At 34.6% G+C, this 25105-nt stretch overlaps 1 protein-coding gene across 3 annotated transcripts in view; it reads right to left on the reverse strand.

The window, feature by feature from the left end:
• Window positions 1–25105, reverse strand: part of TC2N (tandem C2 domains, nuclear) — a 44827-nt gene that overhangs the window by 11014 nt on the left and 8708 nt on the right. For 2 of the 3 annotated variants that reach the window (XM_033418863.2, XM_033418868.2), the window contains exons 2-9: window positions 17148–17270; window positions 15565–15798; window positions 8886–9053; window positions 7321–7412; window positions 6028–6103; window positions 5389–5489; window positions 4546–4662; window positions 689–880 (exon numbers count right to left, since the gene is read on the reverse strand). In XM_033418863.2, the coding sequence (XP_033274754.1) occupies window positions 689–880; window positions 4546–4662; window positions 5389–5489; window positions 6028–6103; window positions 7321–7412; window positions 8886–9053; window positions 15565–15798; window positions 17148–17214 (1047 nt within the window). In that variant the 5' untranslated portion in view covers window positions 17215–17270. The remainder of the gene's footprint in view (window positions 1–688; window positions 881–4545; window positions 4663–5388; window positions 5490–6027; window positions 6104–7320; window positions 7413–8885; window positions 9054–15564; window positions 15799–17147; window positions 17271–25105) is intronic. The other variant, XM_033418866.2, reaches the window with a different exon arrangement.

Here is a 25105-nt window from a genome sequence, read left to right on the forward strand (position 1 = left end):
TCACATATAAGTTCAACCGTATAAAGCGTTATGACTGATTTCTATATATATAATCCTGACACAGAAACTACATAATTAAATCATTAGGAATTTCTAAACAACTTAAACAGTGTTCAGCTGGGTAGTTGAAAGAAGCAACTACTGGGTCTCAAAAATCAATCAGCACTATAGATAATGAAGTTCTTTACAAAAAAACACCAGCTGTAAGATCCTCCATTCTACCCAATTTATGGACATGGTGCTTACTCATGATTAAAACTTTCCTAATCTATTTCAAGGCAATCTCTCATTGAGTTTGGAGTTTATTGATTCTGTCTTGCTTTTCCTAAGTTATCAGCTACTGAAAAAAAAAAAACCTAAAAAATTATTTAAAATTATTCATACTTAGGGTTATTACACTGAAGTATGAAATATTAATTAAACATGTACTAGGAGAAAGTAACCCTAAGGTTATTTTCCAATGGAGAAAGAAAAGGGGCTCTGTTAACATTTTATCAACTTTTAAAAAAATTATTAAATAATGACACAATTACAACTTTTTTACATTACATTTATGTTACTATTGCTTCTTGAGAGCCTTCCTGATCCTTTAATATATTCTAGTTTTCAAATTATACTCCAACAAACAAAAATTCAACCATTAAATAATTCTCAAAGTGTGAAATACTTTACATATTATATCACTTACAGAAATTTTTGAAGGTGGTGATATATCCAAAGAGTAATCCATTTCCTGTGTGCTAAGAGTTCTGAGTGATAGTGAGCATTCTCCAATAGTTTTCTTCCTAGGAGTTTGGGTTTGAATCTTAAATACAAGTCTTACAGTTTGTAGACTGTGGAGTTTAATAGCAAATACAAACGTTTCCATAAATTCAATAGTCTAAAATAAAAATCAAGAAAATATAAAATATATTAATAGAATGACTGAAAAAAGGGTCATATACCAATACAAAATAAACAAAAATAACATTTATAATCTAGGAAAGGCAAATTTAATATTTTTACAATAACAAAAAATATTTTTTAATGAAAATGAAAATGAGAATGGCCATGACTTGCTTTTCCAAAATTTATTCTGGATACTGCCCTTCTTAATTTCACAAATCCTTTTAATTACTTAGTCAGGAATTTAGTCAATATCAACACCAAGTTCACCAGAATACAGCTTTTTCCCTTTTCAAAAATTAGGTTGCTCTCCATCTTTGGTTCTGGAGTATCATTCCTGCTATTCACCACACTTCTTCAACAGTTAATGACAGTACTTCAAGAATCTCATGCAAGCTCTCACAGTATGTAAAATCTAATTTGTTCACATTAATAAGAGACTTGAATTATTTCTTTAAAGGAGATATTCTTTGTCTAATGTTCTTCCCATCTAATTTGGGGTTCATTTTATCTTTTAGTGATGTTTGTTCCACTCTTTCCTAACTGAAAATCGATCTCCTTGATAAGAGAAGACAAAAATGTGAGTTCCAAGTTCTACCTTCTCTCACAATCTTCCACTGCAGGCAGCAAGTCAGTGTTTTCCATGCCCAGACTATTTTCAAATGTTCTTTTTATTACTTTTAATATTTTTAAAACCTTGGCTTACTGTGACCTAACATCTTCTTGACACTAGACTGTTTTCTGCTTATAAACTTCCTAACATCAATATTTTAGATACTGTGCCCAAATGTTCACTTTTACGGTAATCACTTATGTCTGTGTAGTCAGAATTGTGTTTCTGAGAGCCTCCCAACCACCTGCGCTTTCTTTTTCTTTCAATCTCAAGCCATAGATCACATCAATAATACAGTATGCATAAAATGTTTAATTTTTAAACTCAGATGCAGTGAGCTTACAAATGAAGTACATGTACTGGTTTACTTTACATTTTGCCATAATAGGGGACTCCTAAACAACTTAATAATAAATTTTAAAAGATTCCAAGCAAGTTTTAATATAAGAACATTTCCCCCTAACTTTTCCTAAGTTAGCTTAGTTTTATTTGAAAATCAAAAAGTCAAAGTGTTTAATTCACTAAGTATTCATCTGTGAGTATCAGGATTAAAACCAGAGTTAAGATTTATTTCCATCTAGACTTTCTACAATGCATATTTTTGTAAAGTGAGATCCTAATATTTACATAAATTTTGATTACTGCTTTTTCACTTATTAAGAACATTTTTCCACGTCCTTAAAAACTCTTCCTAAACATTATTTTTCATGGCTGCCTAGTATTCTATCACATGGTGTTATGGTTTGAATTGTGTCTCCGCAAAAAAAGATGTGTTGAAGTCCTAATCCCCAGTAACTCAGAATGTGGCCTTATTTGGAAATAGGGTCATTGAAGATGTAATTTGTGAAGTTAAGATAAGGTTACACTGGAGTAGGCAGACCCCTAATCCAATAAAACTGGCATCCTTATAAGAAGATAGCCATGTGAAGACACAGAGACACATGGAGATGAAAGACACGTGGCCATGTGAAGATGAAAGCCAATGATTAGAGTGAAGCCAAGGAATGACAGGGATTGCTGGCCATCACCAGAAGCTAGGAGAGAGGCATGGAAGAGATGGAACAGATTCCCCTTCAGAGAAGGAACCAACACTGCTGACACCTTGATTTCAGACTTCCTCTGAAACAGTGAGAGAGAAATATTTGTTGTTCTAAGCTACCCAGTTTGTGTTACTTTGTTAACAGCACCCATAGGAAACAAATACACAAATACATGGTATACCAAGAGTTTTCTCCACCATTCCCCTATGGGAAACATTTAGATAGTTTCCAACTTTTCCTCTATGAACAAAACTGCCAAGAATACTTTATATATATTTTGTTTGCATCTTAGATTATTGCCATGAAGTAGATTCTAAGTAGAAACACTATGTTAAAAAGTATAAATATTTTAAGGTTTTTTCTTTTTTAAAAAAATCATTTATTGAAGTATAGTTGATTCACAATGTTGTATTAGTTTCTGATGTACAGCAAAGTGATTCAGTTATACATATATATATTCTTTTTCATATTCTTTTCCATTATGGTTTATTACAGGATACTGAATATAGTTCCCTGTGCTATACAACAGTAGGAACTTGTTATCTATTTTATATATAGTGTTTGTATCTGCTAATCCCAAACTCCTAATTTATCCCTCCCACAACCCCTTTCCCCTTTGGTAACCATAAGTTTGTTTTCTGTCTGTGAGTCCATTTCTGTTTTGTAAATAATTTCATTTGTATCATATTTTAGATTCCACATATAAGTGATATCATATGATATTTGTCTTTCTCCTTCTGACTTACTTCACTTAGTATAATCTTATTTTAAGGTTTTAATGTATATTGTCAAAATAATTTCCAGAAAGTGTTATGGTCTAGAGTGCTTGTAAAATTTTCCTAATTTTTATAAGCAAAAAAAGAAAGAAAAGAGAAAGCAATATGTAATTTAAATTTGTATATCTATGAATACTAGTGAGAGTAAATTTTTTTCATGTTTATTAGTCATTTGAATTACCTTATTTTTAAATTATATGCTCTTGTAGAAGTTGCATTTGTATGGAAAAACACTAACCATTCAACCCATATCAGAAGACAAAAATGAAGATATATTTAAAGTGAAATCTATCTATAAAACAAATTCAGGATCATAAGTCTTCCAGTTACGATCACTGAAAGTATTTAAAAGAAATTAATTGTAATCATGCAATTATTTCTCAAAGCAAAAGTGGAGTGGGGGAGAGAGGATGAAAATATAGACACATATATTTATACAAGAAAAGTAAATACAAGAAAAGTAAATAGTTTCATTAGATATTACTCATCTTCTATATATTTTAGTGATTAAGGTTTTCTTTTTATATACAATGGAATATTACTCAGCCATAAAAAGAAACGAAATTGAGTTATTTGTAGTGAGGTGGATGGACCTAGAGACTGTCATACAGAGTGAAGTCAGTCAGAAAGAGAAAAACAAATACCGTATGCTAACACATATATATGGAATCTGAGGGAAAAAAAATGGTCATGAAGAACCTAGGGGCAAGATGGGAATAAAGACACAGACCTACTAGAGAATGGACTTGAGGATATGGGGAGGGGGAAGGGTAAGCTGTGACAAAGTGAGAGAGTGGCATGGACATATATATACTACCAAATGTAAAATAGATAGCTAGTGGGAAGCAGCCGCATAGCACAGGGAGGTCAGCTCGGTGCTCTGTGACCACCTAGAGGGGTGGGATAGGGAGGGAGACGCAAGAGGGAAGAGATATGGGAACATATGTATATGTATAAATGATTCACTTTGTTATAAAGCAGAAACTAACACACCATTGTAAAGCAATTATACTCCAAAAAAGATGTTAAAAAAATTAAAAATAAATGCATCTTAATATTGGACAATGAAATATCAAGTATTTCTGAGGCTCAAAACGATCTTTAAAAAAGCAAGGGGTACATAATTTGTAGTTTTCCAAAAATAAAACACTTTCTTATTCCAATTCTTTACATGGGTTAAAGTGACAAATAGGAGAAAAACATAAAAAGATAGTCAAACACAAACACTTACATTAGAGCCTTCCTTGACTGAAGATTTGAAATGTACTGGTTTGGGCAATGTTAGTATTCCTTTTATAGAAATAGTAGGATTATCTCCATAACTAGAGGGCCAACTTAAATCTCTGCACTAGAAAGATAAAATAAAAATACAGTTTGAGTTTTACAAAGGACCCTGACAATACAAATATTTGATACATTTCTTGAGTTAATGACTTAAATAAAAACTATAGGGCTTCCCTGGTGGCACAGTGGTTGAGAATACGCCTGCCAATACAGGGGACACGGGTTCGAGCCCTGGTCGGGAAGATCCCACATGCCGCGAAGCAACTAAGCCCGTGAGCCACAACTACTGAGTCCACGTGCTGCAACTACTGAAGCCAGCATGCCTAGAGCCCATGCTCCGCAACAAGAGAAGCCACCACAACAAGAAGCCCACACACCGCAATAAAGAGTGGCCCCCGCTCGCTGTAACTAGAGAAAGCTTGTGCATAGCAACGAAGACCCAACACAGCCAAAAATAATAAATAAATAAATTTATAAAAAAACTATAAAAGTAAACTTTAGTCTACTGAGATCTTCTGTTTCATCAACATTAAAATAATCTGACAGTGTTTTAGACATCATATCAATTTCCTTCTTGAGGTTAAAAGCAAACATATTTCCATCATGCCTATAGATTTATTTTTCTTTAGATTCTTTATTAAATACTATTTTCTGTAAAATCCTATAGAACCCTAAATTCCAAAGAAGGTATTGACCCATTCCCTGGAACAGAGCAACAGTAGATGCTTATAATTTATAGTCTAAATATTCAATTATGTACGAAAAGTTTGTATTAACTGTATTAACTTACCTGTAAAACTGTGATCCAGATTTGCTCTACTGAAGAATTATAAAACATTTTCACATTTAATCTCCCCAAATCTCTTTCATCTCCTGATAGAGTAATTGTATCTGCATTGTAAAAGAACAAAGATGGTTGAATTACTACACAATCCTTCCAATCCAACTGAGCTTTGATACAACCCAATTTTAAGAGCACAACTGAAAACTGCTATAATTACTTTTTAAAGTTGTCAATTTATTAACACAAAAATCACACTTCAATGCTTTTACTGAAGTGCTGGGGGAAGATATACTATAAAAAGTACCTGGCTTAAAAACTTAACCCAATTATAACCTGAAGAATTTAAGTTAAAACTAAGAAAAACTTTCCCAAATAACACTGATATGGCCTTAATACTGTATGCTTCTGGAAATTCCCTCACTAACATACTTTAAAACAAACGAAAGATATTTAATTTTAAAGACGCCTTTATGCCTGAACACTAAAAAATGGACCATCTGATCTGAGTATTCATATGCAGATAACACTGACAACATACATATAATCATCTAGACTTTTTTTAACCTTATCATAACTACATTCAAAATACTATTGGGTAGAAATAATTCCCTTAAGAATATAAAAGTAGAATACTTTATTCCTTACCCAGGCTTCTGTTACTCCCCTGAGAGTTTTTCCTTGAAGAAGAACTACTGGGCATACTGGACAATGAATCATGTCTCTACAAATAAAATTCTTCTTTAGTCAGATGTTGCATATCAGACTTTAAGGATTCTGAAACTGATGCCCCAATACCCACCCTAATATCAAACTGAGTGCTAATCATTCTGACAGTGTTACTGGTCAGAATTTTTCACTTTTAGATAGTAAAGGGGGAAAAGGTTTTCTGTGTGTGTGTTACCAGGAAAATAGTAAATATCTTACTAGGTAATATATGGGAAAGCCTTTGCTGTTTTTGGTTTGGCTTTGTAATAAGGAGGAAGAGATTACTGTTTATATGTCATACTTGCAAATACTAATGAAAATCAGAATATATTTGGAAATGCCCTGTTACCTAAAAACCTATAAAACAGCAGTTATCAAAGCATAGTCCCCTGGGCCAGCAGTTTCAGCATCACCTGGGAACTTGCTAGAAATACAAACTCAGGCCCTGATGCAGAGCTACTGAATCAAAAGCTCTGGGGATGAGGCCTGGCAATCTGTATTTTAACAAGCTCTTCAAACAATTCTGATACGGTTAAAAAAAACTGGTGCTATAAAGAATTAATTCTGCAAAAAATTAACTCAACTGAGGATTATTAAGAATACATTTCCATTTAAATGTATGCATATACATTCACATGGAAAAATGTCCACAGGTACATACAACAATATTTTCATAGTACTTTTATTCTCAGTTATAGGAACACAGGTGATTTGTCTTTTTACCTTGCTTAATTCTGGTTTCTACTTTTAAAATAATAATCACAGTTTACTTTATTTAAAAAAACATTTTTTAAACATCAAAAAACTCAATTCTATTTCAAAAAAAGGAGAACATTGTGTTAATATTAATGAATAATTAAAGTTCTACATCTCAATAGAAATACTAATTTTTACTAACTAGGTAGTTATGTTCAATAAGGAAAGTCAAATCAATAAGCACTTTTAAGTATAACATTTTAAATTCCAACTGCCTCAAGACTGCCTCATTACATACCATGAGACAAGTAAGATTCATAAAAGAACAAGAGAAAAACTATTGCCTTTTAGTATTCAACTGAGACCTTCCTGAAATAACGCACTTGGGAAATGCCAAGCGTTTATTCTTTAGCTATTAGGACAGATACATCTACAAAATATACATAACATGTTGTTCCTAATGTAATTCACACATTTCTGAAGTTTTAGCTTGAAAATAAATTACTGCATATAATTAAATTCATATAAATAATTTACCTGAATGAACTGCTGAGATGAACTTGTAAGATCAAACATAGACTTGCTTAGTCCAGGGGAATTGGGAAGTCTATTGGTCCTTAAGTCACAAACTACAAAGGGACATGAGAATATTACTTATTTTTATAGTAAAGAAGAAGAAGGACTTCCCTGGAGGCGTAGTGGTTAAGAATCCGCCTGTCAACGCAGGGGACACGAGTTCGAGCCCTGGTCCAGGAGGATCCCACATGCCGCGGAGCAACTAAGCCCACGCGCCATAACTACTGAGCCTGCACTCTAGAGCCCACGAGCCACAACTACTGAGCTTGTGTGCCACAACTACTGAAGCCCACGTGCCTAGAGCCCGTGCTCCGCAACAAAAAGAAGACACCATAATAAGAAGCCCGCACACCACAATGAAGAGGAGCCCCCACTCGCTGCAACTAGAGAAGGCCCACGCACAGCAACGAAGACCCAACACAGCCAAATTATGGTTTCTAAAATAGAAACCATAATTGTTTATAAACAATAAATGAATAAATTTAAAAAAACACACACATTAAAAAAAATGAGGAACACTTAATTCTACTTAATTACCATGAACTGAATCTCTATAGGAAATATAGCATGAATATTATATGCAAATCTACTTAAGAGACAAAGCCTTCTAATCAAGTTTAAAAATTGCTTTTCAATTATTTTACTTTTGTTTGAAACAGAAACCAACACAAATCAAACAATACATTTTCACATCCACATCAAATATCAAGCAGGAAAAATTCATTCTTTTTGCTTACATGATCCAATTCTTCATCCCAGAAGAATAATCTAAGAGGATGTAAGTCCTCTGTGCTAAATGCAATTCAACTATTTAATGAGCACTTATTACAATACTGAATTCCATGTACTGTTATATTTCGAGTCTGTATATGTAGTTTCCTTCCTAAACTATAAGATCATTGAAGAATGGAATTCTGTATAATAATTGTATAGTCTAGCACAGTGATGAAATACATATTTAAATAAGTATTTCTACTTTATTTCTAGTACGTCAGCCTGAATTCAGTGGTTGAGATAGCTATATATTTTTCCTGAATAGCAGTGAAAATTTTGTGAATCAGATATGTACAGATAGTCTATAATTGATACAGTCTCAAATATTAAACTAACGAAGACTGGTAATCATTTAGGCATTTTCTATTTTCTTTGTTTACATTTCTAATCTCATCATTAGTTTCTACATGCATCATTTTCACTGAATAGAGCAGAAAATAAATAGAGCTAGTAAATACTTGTTGTAGAATATGAATGGATAGATGTTATATAAAATATGTGCAAAATCTAAAAATAAAATTTCTTTCAAAAAAGGACAAACAAAATGGAACTTCCAATATACATAACTCATTAATCTTTCATTTTTACATTAGATATAAACCACAGAGAAGTTACGATGTTTATCATATCACTTCTGAAGCCTGCTTTTCTCTTTATTTTTAAATTGCTTTTCATAAGATGAATAATTTCTTCCAGAATCTAGATTTAATTTGATTTCTACATTTGTTAAAGAGGAAAAATTTTTTTCATACCCGATCCATATCGTTTCGTTGTTTCTGAACGAGGAAGAAAGCGCCGACTCAAATCAGGTGACACGTGCTGATACATATAGAATGGGTTATATACATCATAGCTGGGTCCATGCTGAGATGAACTGGAAAGTTCTACCTTTCTAGCTCCAAAAGATGCTCTGGCAGACCCTGAAAGCAAGTGTTTCTAAAGTTTTACAACACCCTCTTCTTGGAGTTATTAGCCAACAACTGGTGTACCCAAGGCAAAGGGAAAAAAAATGTCTCAAGTAATACTAAATCACATGCATTTGATATCTAAAAAAATGAGCAGATGTTTATTCAGGCCTAACTGTGTGGAGTATTCTCCCAGGTGTCAGTCATGAACCTTGCTCTCAAGACAGTCTGATAAATGTCTGGCATTCCTCTTTGCCCTACAGACAATTCTACATTTTGTGACTGGAGTTTCCTTTATTTTTCTACTGCAGGAAGAACAACTTTTAAGTAAAAAAGATAATCATTTTTTTTGGAGATGCACTCTTTTCACAAAGACAAAACATTTATAAAAACTGACCACATGCTGAGATACACTGAGCAAGTCTCAATAAATTTGAAAGAACTGAAATCAGAGTATGTTCTATAACCACAATGCAATAAAGTTAGAAATCAAATAACGAAAACAAGAATAAAAAATATTTATATGGGGGCTTCCCTGGTGGCACAGTGGTTGAGAGTCCACCTGCCGATGCAGGGGACGCGGGCTCGTGCCACGGTCCGGGAGGATCCCACATGCTGTGGAGCGGCTGGGCCCGTGAGCCATGGCCGCTGAGCCTGCGCGTCCGGAGCCTGTGCTCCGCAACGGGAGAGGCCACAACCGTGAGAGGACCGTGTACCGCAAAAAAAAAAAAAAAAAAAAAATTTATACGTAAACATAAAGAACCAAGAAACACCAAAATATAATCCTTAAGAAGAAAAACAAGATTGAAAGATTTGCTCTACTCAGTATTGAGAATAGAATATTTGAACAATAATAAGATCAATGGAACAGAGTAGAAGGCTCAGAAAGAGAAACCCCTTTTATGGACACTTGATTTATAATCAATGTGGCACTGCATAACAGTGGGAAAGAATGGTCTTTTCATTAAAAGGTGATGAGTTCCCTGGGGGCCTAGTGGTTAGGATTATGGGCTTTCACTGCCATGGCACGGGTTCAATCCCTGGTGGGGGAAGTTCCCACAAGCCACACAGCGCGGCCAAAAAAAAATAATAAAAAAAGGTGATAAGACAATTGGATATTGATGTAGAAAAAAAGAACACTTCAATCCAACAAAACATATTCACAAAATATAAATTCCATGTGGACTGTAGATCTAAATTAAATGTTAAAGGCAAACCAATAAAACTTCTATATTTAATTAAATTTATAAGAAAGTTCTCACGGCCTTAGACCAGGGAAGCACTTCTTAAATGGAACATAGTATTAACCATAAAAACAATTTTAATAAGCCTAACTACATTACAATTGAAAATTCCCATTGGTCAAAAGACTATTTAAAGAGAGTGAAAAGGTAACCACAGAGTGGGAAAAGATATGTGTAACATATATAACTGACAAAGGGCTCATATCCATAATATATGAGGAACTCCCACAAACCAGTAAGAAAAAGACAGGCAAGCCCAAATATAAACTGGCTTAAGACTGAGCAGGTACGTCAGAAGAGAGGCTATCCAAATAGCCAATAAACATGACCTGGTGATCAATCTCATTAGTCATGAGGGAAATGCAAGTTAAAACTCCAATGAGATACCACTCATTCATAATGTTGAATGAAAGAACTCATAACAAAAGAATATATACTGAACATGTAATTTCATTTATGTAAAGAACCCATAACAAAAGAGTATATATTGTATATGTAATTTCATTTATATAAAAAACACATAACAAAAGAATATATATTGAATATATAATTTCATTTATATTAAGGTCAGAAAACAGAAAAAAACTAAACCACAACATTTAGGGGTATGTGCTTAGGTGGTCAGAAGTAAAAATAGCAAGAAAGTGATGATTATTACAACTGGGATTCTGATTACTCTAGAGTGACTGAAAAGGGGGAAGATGGAAGCTTTTGTTTTACTAGTAACACTCTCTTTATTTGAGTGGTGACCATACACGCATTTTGCTTTGTAGCAAATCACTGGGCTGTAAATTTCTGTTTTGTTCCTTTTTTCTATGTGTATTATATCTCACAATTTTTAAAGGGTAAAACAATAGATCAAATTCCTTTCAAAGTTAAGACTCACATTAGAAATAATAGACATAAAGTTTTTCAAATGTTTAAATCATCACCATCTTTTAAATCTTTTTATCCCATTTAAAATAGAAACCACAGTAGAAACTAATATTTTCTGAAAAAGCTAAACAATAAAACAGGTGGCTTCACACTGAGTTCAGAAAAGAAAAAGAAAATATGTGGTTATGAAGTGAGATCTTATCCTCACACTCTGGTTCAAATAACTATGTGTACAATCCAAGCCCTGTACAAAGGCAGAGGGATGCCAAGAGGGAGGTATCATGCCAGAGAGCCTTATAAGGAGCCTGTACACCTTATAAGCTAACTCTTAAATCATTCAGCACATAAACACTGCTACAAAAGTCTGTTTATGGTAATAAGAGTAGCACTGTCAAGAGCAGTAGCACCAAAGATGACTCTCTACCTTTATAGGCTAGCCCTAAAAATGAATATTCTTACTCCATTTTTCCTTTATAAGTCAGTCAGTAAAGAATTCCAATTTTCCCCTGAAAAAGGTATCAGTTTTAAAGTTCAAGAGGCATTTCTCTCAATTTACAGAATCACAGTGCTATAAAACTAAACGTAAAGTAGCACAACTGCTTATACCTCTCAAAAGCCCAATTAAAATTTTCAATATTTATTCAAAATGCATTCTCTTAAGGGATAGGTAGATAGATATGGGATGAAGCAGAGTAAAATGTTAATAATACAATCTGTTATCAAAGCAGTAAGCTGCAGCTATAATCAGATCCATCAGCAAGTAAGCAATGCAACTTAACAAATTTAAAATATCTGAAACATAATTTTAGTCATTATTGATAGTGGTCTGCTCTACCTTCTCAAAATCTCCATATCAGCCCATCACTCACACATTCATGTAAACATACAAGATACACATGTTTGATTTCCATAATTAGGCACCAAGAATACTTTCCTGACTCTAATTAAATAAAATAATTTTCTCTCCAATATGCTAAAAATCAGATGGCTTTACCAGATCTTTATTGAGCCTATAATTTAAGTGTAAACCAATTTCTCACTCATTCAACTCAAAAAGTAATCTGTTTTCTAGTGATACAATGAAAAAAAAAAAAAGACAAAAGAAAAACTATAACATATTGCCAGGTAGGTATTTCTTACTTATTTTCTGATAATGAAAATAATACATAAAATACCCTACATGTCTAAAAATAGAGAATTTATTAACTAAATTATGGTACATCCATATGATTTAGTACTATGGAGCCATTAAAAAGCTTCACAATATATGATATGAATAAAACAGATTACAAGACCATTTATATGGTTTAACCACAATGTTGTTAACAAGTGCGAGAGAAAGAGAAAGATCAATCGATTAGGGTATCCTGTGAGCCAGAACTTTTAAAAACTGTTTTGGAGAGACACTGCTGATATGTGCAAAACAGGGTGGTAGGCCAGGCTTAGGGTTCATCCTTCCTTGCTTAAAAAAAAAATTATCACTGCTACCAGACCCAACTCTCCTGTAGATAACTACAATAAACTCTAAACCAAAACCAAACCAAACAAAATACCCTGAAGGTACTAGAGAGTGAACAAAAGTAGTGAGGATTCTGAACAGCACTTGACTCTGGGACAAAGAGGAATGGCCACCTGTTTTTAACGACTTTTAGCCTGTGGGCAGGACAAAATTGGCACTGTGCAGGGTGGATAAAATTCCGGTAGAAAACCCAGTCTTTCTGGCCTGAAGAACAGAGCGCAGAGTTCAGAGCAACCACAGCTGCTAGAAAGTAAGGTGGGAATCTTGGAAAGGAGAAAACCTCAAGTTCTATGACTAAAAGTCTGCTCAAATATCTGGCTGATCCCTGAACCACACATGTGTGGGACAGACTCCAACTAAGGATAAAAAAACTAAGCTCAGATAGCAGCTGCCACCAAAGACACAGAATCTGCAGCACAGTACAATCAAGTTAATTGCCTGCTGAAGTTAGGGAGGGAGGGAGGAAAGGAAGGAGAGAGGTAGGGAAGGGAGGGAGGGAGTGAAGGAAGGAAAAAAAAAAACCCATCGGAGTAATGTAACAGGTTCCAGAGTCTCCACAACATAACATCCAACATCCAGAACACAATCCAAAATTACTCCACACAAAGAAACAGGAAAATGTGACTCATTCTCAAAAAAAGACAATCCACAGAATCCAAACCTAGATGACCCAGATGTCAGAATAGTAGACAAAGATGTTAAAACTCAAAGACCTAAAAGAAAATAGGTTCACAATAATGGGGGCGGTGGGGGGGAAGAAATCACAGAAAAGAAATAGAAACTATAAACGAAGAACCAAATGTAAATATTATAACTGAAAATACATCTAAAATTAAAAACTCACTGGATGGACTAAACAGCTGAATGGAAATAATGGAGGAAAGAGACAGTGAACTTGAAAATAGGTCATTATTATCCAGCCTTAAGAACAGAAAGGAGAGGCATGCAGATGGCGTCACCGGGAACTTGAGCAGCTGCATGAGGGTATCAGACAATGGCCAAGAACAAACTAAGAGGGCAGAAGTCCAGGAATGTATTCCACATAGCCAGCCAAAAAAGCTTAAAAGGTTGAAACTAAAGCAAAACCAGTTACCACTAATCTTAAGAAGATAAACATTGTGAGTGATGAAAAAGTTAACAGGACTTCCCTGGTGGCGCCGTGGTTAACAATCCACCTGCCAATGCAGGGTACATGGGTTCGAGCCCTGGTCTGGGAAGATCCCACATGCCATGAAGAAACTAAGCCTGTGCGCCACAACTACTGAGCCTGTGCTCTAGAGCCCGCAAGCCACAACTACTGAGCCCACGTGCCACAACTATTGAAGCCCGTGCACCTAGGGCCCGTGCTCCGCAACAAGAGAAGCCACCACAGTGAGAGGCCCGCGCACCACTGTGAAGAGTAGCCCCCACTTGCCACAACTAGAGAAAGCCCATGCACTGCAATGAAGACCCAACGTAGCAAAAATTAAAAAATATAAAATGAATAAATAAATAAATCTTTAAAAAGAAAAGAAAAAGTTAACAGAGTGAATAAAGCTTCTGTAGATATACAAAAGAACTTGCAGCTTCTCAAAAGGCCTTTCCCTTGAACCTCTGCAGAAACAGCTGACTCCTCAGCAGTATCATGAAAATGAACCAGTTAATGTTGATGAAGCTATAAGATTAATGGCTCAGTTGTAATACACTGGTGATGCATCAAATTCCCCAAAAAGACCAATAAATTAAATGTCTTATACAAAAAAATAAAAAGAAGAAGAATAGAGAGGAGCAAAAAAGGTGGAAAAAAAAGAGGCCTCACAGACACATAAGACAATATCAAAAGGTCCAACATATGTGTAATTGGTATCCCAGAAGGAGAAGAGAGAAAGGATGGGGCAGGAAAAATATTTAGAGAAATACTGTAGATCTTGATAGGAGTTTGGATTACATTGGTATATCCCTTTGTCAAAGCTCAACAAATACACGCTTAAAATTTGGGCAGTTCATTGTGTTTAAAGTTTATGTCAAAAGAAGAAAACTGTAGACAATTGAACTTTAGTAAATGATATATATGCTTAAGTATTTAGAGGGAAGTGTACTGATGTCTGCAATTTACTGTGAAATGCATTCTCCCCTTACCCCCAAAAGGATTAATAATGGTTAGAGAAATGGATAGATAGGTGTGTGATAAAGTATAATAGTAAAATGTCAATGACAGAATCTATGTGGTGGATATACAGGCATTCACCATTAAGTTCTTTCAATTATTCTGTATGTTTGAAATTTTTCAGGGAATAAATCATTGTGAATGACAGTGTTTCAATGAACTAAAATGAAATATTTCTAAAATACAAGAGTTACATGTTGTTCCCTTTTATCTTCCTTAGTTCATTGGCCTCTAAAACATCAGCCAAAATTCAGCCAATGAATCTACCTCATTCAAGTGGCTGTTTAGGCTGGGAAGTGTATTTAGACTGAGAAGTATAATAATAAAGAAAGAAGGGAAGGAAGAAAGAATACTTCATTGCTTCCTTATTTCTCTTTACACTAAATTTTAGAAAATAATAAGACTATTTCCTGTATTTACTGATCTAAAACAGAATAATTCCTCTATTGTTTTTCTTTCTAGATATGTGAAGAATAACTGACATATTACAATTATATTATTCCATTAGAAAGGTCAAATCTACACACAAATGTTGATTGTGATCAGATTTCATAATGGACTTCAAAAACACTGTACAGTAAGTTCCTCTACAGAAAGAGCAGAACATATAAAAAATGAAATGTAAAATTTGTACATAAAAGATATTTTATATCTTTACATATGTAAAAGAGCAAAATAACAGCAATAACAGCATTTAAATGCTGCAGGTTGATTTTTAAATCCTGCCATTTTACTGTTTACCTTCAAGTTCTTCCAAATGTGAAGGCGTTCCTTGCATCCTGGGCTGAATATAAGATAACTTAAACCTGGGCACCACAAACGGTACTTCTTTGCCATCAGATGGTAATTTGGAAAGTAAATAATCCTCAGTACAGCCAACCTGAGGCTTTACAGAAATGGACGTCAATGGAGGTATACAGATAGCAGTATTTTGACTATTTGATACTGCTGCTTTAAAGTCTCTTTCCACAGATACTGCGTAGAAGAGAAGAGAAAAGAGAAAAAAAATCACAAATATGTATGTAGATTTATATATAATAATCTAAACCTAACATGCTTTGGTACTTATTTAATCATTTTAAAGGAAACTGCTGATACATAAACTACTCGTGGGTCCTATCAAGCACTCTGGAATCTACATTAATTCTGTTTAGCCAATATTTGAGAAGTTAATATACTACTGCCAAAGTATATTAACTTATCATAATGGTAAAAGCAGTTTTTAAAGAGTCTCATTTCCACAAAAGAGCTCATAGATGGAAAACAAGTTTATACTGTAGTTAATTCCACAGTGCATTCAAATAATAATCTAGTCTTTTAAATAAAAATACTGTCAACAAAACAATTCTTGTTGTCAATACCAGCAGTTAATTTCAGTCTTAAATACCAAAAGTTACTTTGAAAAGAAGCTAAAGGTCTCGAAGTCTTTAAAAATCTTTACCAAACCACAAAATAAAATGTACTTTGACCCTAGAATAATATCGACTCTCCCTGTACTAGCTTCTATGACCTATTTTGTCCATTATCTTGAGAGATTCTTGATTCCTAAGCTGTGTGACTTAGGATGGGGAGGTAAGGGACACCTAGAGCTAATCTTCATGTACAGTTAGTACCGTCTATAGACTGAATGGAAGTACAATTACTATTGTGTTGGAATTTATGAAATGCTTTACTGCAAAAAAGAAGCCTTCATACTCAAAAACATACTAAGAAGCTATGCTTTAGACAAAGAAATATAAGAAAGAGCCAGAGAAAAATAAAGTTCCAGTCATAACCTTGAAGAGCTGAGGAAACCATGCAATAGAAAGCGAAATCTCCAGGAGTCCTTGATAAATGTGGGTCTTGATAAAGTTACAGGTCTCTTCTCTATTGGTCGTTCATTCATTCGTGAAAGGCACTTTTTAATGCATTGTTCGTAAATTGGAAATTCTCTGTATTTAAATTAAAACATTTGCCAGAGTATGTTATCCCCCAAATACTTCCCTACTTTTGCCCATACTATTTCATCCACCTGTAATATTCATGTCTAATCCTCACCTTCTCTTACTCCCTGCTTCCCACTCAGCTTGCTAAAATCCTCTTCAGACTTCCATACCACGGATCATCTTCTTTGTGGTGATGTCCTAGAGTGTCTCCTGAGTTGAATTCATCTCTCTCTCCCCTATGCCCCAAGGTACTTTCATACTGAGCTAGTGTGCCTTACATTTATGTTTCTGCCTCCCCCGTGAAGTTAGGAAACATGTCTCATTTACATTTATATCACAAAATGTCACAAATAAAGAAAACATTAAAAAATGTTGAAATCAAAACAAAGCAAAACTCACAGTTGTGCTTTTCTGTTCCACCATAGAAACATCCTCTACAGCAACTCTTTATAAATTCTGTTGCCATTACATTCAATCTCCAATATCCAGCAAAAGATACAAATTTCCAATTTTAATATTAATCTGTTGGTAGAATAGAAAACAAGTTAACATGATCATGCTTAATGTCATTAGATATCATTAAATAAATCACATAATCTGTCTTTCTAAGACATAATGAGGGCTCCAAAGCAAAAATGTTTAGAGCAAAATAGATTTTTGTTCCTTTATGCAATTTTATATAACCTGGGCTCCTTATAAGCTATTAAAATGACATGCTTAAAAATTACTAAATGAACAATCTTAATGTTAAATCTGAAAAAAATTCCACTTTCCATTTTCTCTTTCGACTGATATATCTAAATCAATGTCCAAATAAAATTTGCAAGAAAATATGACACTCATAGAAAGTGTGAGAAAATGTTCACTTCCTCCAAATTGATTCTTTTGGTAATCCAAAGGCCCTATAATGAATGAGGGCCAATAAACAAACAACTTCGTATTTTTTGAGTTAGTTTAATACTGAGAATTACACTAACAGAAAAATCTAAAACTCTCTGTCTCTCTCTGTCTCTGTCTCTTTCACACACGCGCGCGCGCACACACACACACACACACACACACACACACACACACACACACATATCAGCTAACTAAACCACAAATAAGATACAGTGGAAATACAGAGAGTCTGTTTTAAATTTACCAGGAACATAAAATTGTATAAGAAGCCAATTGCCTACCTTGGCTTCAATGACTTTGTTCCAAATGCACTCTTTTCATTTATGCCTACTACCTGTACATTTTTCATGGGAAATTTCAAATGCATACAAAAGAAGATAGAATAGTATAACAAAACCCCCACCACCTAAACAATGATCAACTCAAGGCAAATCTTAATTCATCTTTATCTCTCTACTAACCCTGTCCTTCAGATTATCTTGAAAAATATTCCAATCATATAATCTCACTCATAAATATTTAAGTAATTATCTCTAGAAGATGTGGCTGAAGGACTCAAGACTTAACTCCAAGGGGTTCTACTGGCTAAACATGGATCAATTTGAGCATCAAAATAAACAGTAACTGTAATGGGTTGTAACATGTCAAGTATTTCTAAAAGGTACTCTCTTTTAACATAACCATAATAACATCATCACATCTAAAAAGTTTAAGATAATCAACTACCCAATGTTCAAATTTCCCCTATGGTGAAATATTTTTTATAGCTGTTTTCTGCAAATCAAGATCAAAATTTGGACTGTTTCCAGTCTTTTGCTGTTAGAAATAGTGACACAGTAACTTTGTACACACATATTTTCAGATATTTCCCAGTATATATCTGTAAGACAGATTCTTAGAGATAAGGACTACTGGGTCAAAAGGTAAATATATGTGTAATTTTGTTTAATACTGCTAAATTTCTCTCTAAAGTTGTACCATTCTGCATTCCCAGTAGCAATGTATGACAGTACCTGTATCTATCACCAAGAGAATATTTGTCAAAATGCTGGACTTTTGCCAATATGATAGGAAAGGAATTATATCTTGTGCTATTTTAATTTGCACCTCTTATTATAAATCAGGTTGGGCACCTTTTCATATAAAGGCTAATATGTATTTGTCTCTATGAACTCACTGTTCATTATCTCTTGCCCATCTCTCTATAAAGTTATTGGTCCTTTTCTTCCTCAGTTTTAGAGGATTTTCATAAATTTGAGAGATTAATGCAATGTTCATAATGGAAGCGGCAAACATTATTCCAGTTTGTCGTCCTCTTTTCACTTTGATTTACTAGTGAAATTGATTTACTCTGATGATGGTGTTTTCTGCTATGCAAAAAAGGAGGGGGAGTGTGTATTGTATATACAAATATGCATATATACACATATACATACATATATAAGTGTGTGAATACTGTACATCCTGGTACAGTATGAGAAGTGAATCCAATCCTAGCTTTTCTTAATTGACTATCCCAGTATCACAAACACCACTTATTAAAAATTCCTATTTTTTTCATTGATTTTAGGATGCTGCTTTTATTATAGACTAAATTTCTACATGCCATTGGGTTTTGGTTTTTAATTAATTCATTCATTTATTTTATTTTTCGCTGTGTTGGGTCTTCGTTGCTGTGCTCGGGCTTGCTCTAGTTGCGGCAATTGGGGGCTACTCTTCGTTGTAGTGCACATACTTCTCATTGCAGTGGCTTCTCTTGTTGTGGGGCACGGGCTCTAGGCGCGTGAGCTGCAGTAGTTGTGGAGCATAGGCTCAGTAGTTGTGGCGCACAGGCTTAGTTGCTCCGTGGCATGTGGGATCTTCTGGGACCAGGGATCAAACCCCTGTACCCTGCATTGGCAGGCGGATTCTTAATCACTGCACCACCAGGAAAGTCCTGCCACTGGGTTTTGGTTTCATATCTTCTATTCAGTTGATCTGTATTCCTGAACCAATACCACATTTTAAAAGTTATTATGGCTTATAATATGTTTCATTATCTAGCAGGGCTAGCCTCCCATCCTTACTGTTCTTCAATTTCAAAGTTCTTCTAGCTATGCTTGCTTATCTGTTCCTACAAATAAACTTTATAATCTGTCCAGACCTAGAAGGAAAAAAATCTGATGACATTTTTATTGGGATCATGTTACATTTATAAATTATTTTAGAAAAACCTGATATCTTTAGGATGTTGAGTCTTCCTATTCAGAATATTTGTTCAAGTCAAGTTTATGTTTGTATCTTTAGGAGTTTTTTTTTTTACAATTTTCCTCATAAATTTTGAACTTTTCTTGTTTATTGTATGCTTATGAAATTTGTTTGGCTAAATGGTACTTTTTCTTCCATTATACCTTGTAACTGATTTCTGGGTTTTTTAAAATTTTTCAAAGGCCCTTTTCAGTCTGTTTAGAGGATGCATTCCCTGACCACCCGGATCATACTAATTTCTCTCATCTTTAAACATCTAGTGAATTAAAAAAAAAAAGAAGTTTTACATTTTTCATGACATTTCATGACACCTGTTCTATCTCCCCTACTAGAACAAAAACTTTTCAGAAACAATGTTGTACTCACTTTCTACTTAAAACTCAGAACCTTGTATGATGCTGAGAATTTAGCAGGAACTCAGCAAATATGTAGTTGATAGACAAGGAAACAAAGTATAATAACTAGCTTATATAAAAACTCCTAACATACTCCTCAAACAACATTTCTGACCCCAGTAAGCTTGCAAATACCTAACATTAATCATGAGGGGAATGTGAGAGGACTGGTTAAAAATGATTACTACTTCTGGGGGTAAAGTTTTCAAAGCTGACGGCCTTGAGTCATCCAAAATGAATTGGAGAAGATGGGAGAGGGATGCAGAAAAGGAAACAAGTTTATATAAATAAGAATAAGGGAGCTAGAGTTTGTACAGATTACTGGAGAGTAGAGATGTGTACACAGAAAGAAGCACAGACATCAGTAGAGGGTCCCACTTAAGTATTCAGCAGAGTGTTGATCAGAGAATGCATGCAAGAAAACTACACAAGACTGGGGGAAGACCACCAGAAAAGTTTAAAAGACCATAACAACACTCACCAAGGTCAGTAATAATGCCTGTCCCCACCAACAAAACTGGAAAAACCTCACACAGGATACTGAGGAGAGGACTCAGAGAGTCTTGCCTCAGTGGTGGGGAATAAATAGCCCTAAACTAAAGACTAGTCTGACTTAACAAATCTTAAAATCAAGACTCAAAAGGATCAAACTATTTCTAAGAAACTTAACTATGTCCCAAAGCAAAAAATAATTACAGAAATCTAAAAATATATAGCATCCAAGGTAAAATTTACATTGTCTGGTAGCAGCCAATAAAAAATTACCAGACATTCAAAGAAAGGGAAAAAAATTATGAGGAGAAAAATCAATCTACTGGAACGAACACAGCAATGAAATGAACAGTTAAGGACATCAAAATAGTTATAAGTGATTCTATATGTTCAAAAAGTTAAATAGAAACATGGAAGATACAAAAAGAGATGCAAACCCAACTTCTAAAGATGAAAACTATAATGTCTGAGATGGAAAAAACACTGGATGGGATTAATAGCAGATTAGATATTGCAAAAGAAACAATAAAGTACAGTAATAAGAGACCCAAAATGAAATACAGAGAGAAAAAAAGAATAAAAACAAAATGAAAAGAGCATCTGTGACCCATGGGACAATTTCAAGCAGCCTAATATACATGTAATTGAAATTCATGAAGATGGGGAGAGGCAGAAAAAATAATACTAAAATTTTCCAAATATGATACCTACAAAACTCAGGTCTAAGAAACAACAAACACTAAGCTCAAGAAGTATGAAGAAAACCATGCCAAGGCACATCATATTAACATGGCTCAAAACTGGTGATGAAGAGGAAATCTTAAAGGCAGCTGGAAAAAAGAAGACATGTTATATACATAGGAACATAGTTATCACTAGGAACAATACAAGTAAGGAAACAGTGGAGCAAAAATCTTTAAAGTATTGAAAGGAAAAAACAAAAAACTATCAACATCTAATTTGATACCTAAAGAAAATCTTCCAAAAAAGGAAGTGACAAAAAGTTTTTTGGACATAAAAAATTGAATGAATGCACCACCAGCAGATCCATACTACAAGAAGTGTTCAAGGACATCCTTCAGGTAGAAGAATAATACCAGATGAAATATAAACCCACACACAAAGAATTGAGAGTACCACAGATAAATATGTAAGATTTATTATAAAAGATTATTAATGCTTAGACAAAAATAATAACATGGTGATGTGGGGTTTATAGCATATGTAAAAGTAAAATGCATGACATCAACAGCACAAAGGCCAGCAGGGAAGAATAGAGTATTCTATTGTAAGGTCCTTGTAGAAGATGTGATGTGGTATATGTAACACCATTTGAAGGTAGACTGTGGGAAGTTAAAAATATGTACTATAAACTCTATAGTAACCACTAAAGTAAGAAAACAGAGGTGCAATTAATAAGCCAACAAAGGAGATCAAATGGAATCATACCCCTAAAATACTCAATTGATATAAAAGCATAAAAAGAAGAAAGGGTAAACAAAGAACAGATGGGATGAACAGAAAAAAAGCAAGATTGATTTAAACCTAACCATATCAATAACCACACTAAGTGTGAATGCTCTACATATGCCAATTAAAAGTTAGAGATTGTTAGATTGGATTAAAAAAAGCATGATCCAAGTATATGCTACTTAAACATACTTTAAATATAAAGACACAAATAAGTTAAAAGTAAAAGGATGAATACTTTTCATGAATATAGACACAAAAATCCTCAACAAAATACTAGCAAACTGAATCCAGCAAATTATAAAAAGAATTATATATCATAAACAAGTGAGATTTATCCCAGGATTGCAACATTGGTTTAACATCTGAAAATCAATTCACATAATACATTATATTGTAGAATAAGGGACAAAAACTACATGATCATCTCAATAGATACCTAAAAAAGATTTGAAAATCCAACACTCATTCATGATTTTAAAAAGCTGAGCAAACTAGGAATAGAAGAGAATATTCTCAACATAATCAAGAGCATCTATGAAAAATCTACTGCTAACATCATAGTAATTGCTAAATGACTGAATGCTTTCCCTCTCAACCCAGGCAAAAGATAAGGATCCACTCTCACCACTTCTGTTCAACACTGTAATAGATATTCTAGCCAGGGCAACTAGGCTAGAAAGATATAAAAGGCATTCATATTGGAAATGAAGGTGTAAAACTCTATTTACAGATCAACATGGTCTTGTAAATAAAAAGAGTCAAAGGAATACACTAAAAACCTACTAGAAGTAATACACAAGTTGAGTACAGTAGCAGGATATAAGATCAATAGTTATGTTTCTATACACTAACAATGAACAGTCTAAAAATGAAATTAAGAAATCCATTCCATTCATAATAACAGGCAAAAAAAACAAAAACAAAACCAAAAAAAACCCTAACATACCTAGGAATACTTTAACAAAAGAAATGCAAGACTTGTACACTGAAAACTACAAAACATTACTAAAAGATATTAAAGAAGACATCAATAGGGACTTCCCCGGTGGTCCAGTGGTAAAGAATCCACCTTCCAATGCAGGAGATGCAAGTTCGATCCCCAGTCAAATGCAGGTGATGTGGGTTCGATCCCACATGCCACAGGGCCCACACACCACAACTACTGAACTCACACACCTCAACTAGAGAACCCACGTGCTGCAAACTACGGAGCCCACGCACTCTGAACCCACGCGCCACAACTACAGAGCCCACGTGCCCTGGAGCCCACACGCCACAACTAGAGAGAGAAAACCCACACCCACAACTAGAGAGAGAAAACCCACACTAGAGAGAGAAACCCACCAGAGAGAGAAAACAACAACGAGAAGCCTGCGCACTTCAACAAGAAGCCCACACACTGCAATGAGAAAGATCCTGCATGCCTCAATGAAGATCCCAGGTGCTGCAACTAAGATCCAACAGAGCCAAAAAAAATAAAGAAAATTAAAAAAAATAAAATAAAGTCTTCAAAAAAAAAAAAGGAAACATCAATAAATGAAAAGACGTTCCATGATCATGGATTGTAAGACATAATATTGTTAAGATGTCAATACTCCCCAAACTGGTCTACAGATTCAACACAATCCATATAAAAATCCCTTCCAGCTCCTTTACAGAAACTGAAAAGGTAATCCTAAAACTCATGGAAATGCAAAAGACACAGAATAGCCAAAACAATCTTGAAAAAGAAGAACAAAGTTGCAAGTCATACTTCCTGACCTGAAAATTTACTATAAAGCTACAGTAATCAAGACTGGTATCAGCATAAGGACAGACATATAGGTCAATGCAATAAAACTGAGAACCCAGAAATAAATCCTTACGTGTATGGTCAGTTGATTTTTACAAAGGTGCCAAAAAACTTTAAAGGGAAAAGAATAGTCTTTTCAAACAAGGGGTGCTGGGACAACTGATATCCACATGCAAAAAAAAAAAAAGAATTTGAACAACTATCTCACACTCTACACAAAAACTAAGTAAAAATTGATCCAAATCTGTAAGAGCTAAAACTACAAAACTGCTAGAAGAAAACACAGGAGTAATTCTTCTTGAACTTGGCAATGATTTCTTAGATAAGACACCAAAAGCACAAGCAATGACAGAAAAATTTGAGGGCTTCCCTGGTGGTGCAGTGGTTGAGAATCCGCCTGCCAATGCAGGGGACACAGGTTTGAGCCCTGGTCCGGGAAGATCCCACATGCTGCGGAGCAACTAACTAAGCCCACGAGCCACAACTACTGAGCCCACATGCTGCAGCTACGGAAGCCCGTGCACCTAGAGCCCATGCTCCGCAACAAGAGAAGCCACCGCAAGAAGCCCGTGCACCACAACGAAGAGGATCCTCCGCTCGCTACAACTAGAGAAAGCCCGTGCACAGCAATGAAGACCCAACACAGCCAAAATTAATAAATAAAATAAAATAATTTATTAAAAAAAAAAAGTTGATATATTAGACTTAATCAAAAGTAAAAATGTTGTGCTTCAAAAGACACCATCGGGCTTCCCTGGTAGCGCAGTGGTTAAGAATCTGCCTGCCAATGCAAGGGACACGGATTCGAGCCCTGGTCTGGGAAGATCCCACATGCCGTGGAGCAACTAAGCCCGCGCACCGCAACAAACAGCAGGCCCCTCTTGCCGAAACTAGAGAAAGCCCGTGTGCAGCAACCAAGACCCAACGCAGCCAAAAAATAAATTAAAAAATTTTTTTTTAAATTAAAAAAAAAAAAGTGAACGACAACTTGGAGTATGGGAGAAAATATGTGCAAATCATACATCCAATAAGTGGCTTATATCCAGAATATAAACAAA

The sequence above is a fragment of the Orcinus orca genome, chromosome 2 (assembly GCF_937001465.1).
Source record: "Orcinus orca chromosome 2, mOrcOrc1.1, whole genome shotgun sequence".
NCBI lineage: Eukaryota > Metazoa > Chordata > Mammalia > Artiodactyla > Delphinidae > Orcinus > Orcinus orca.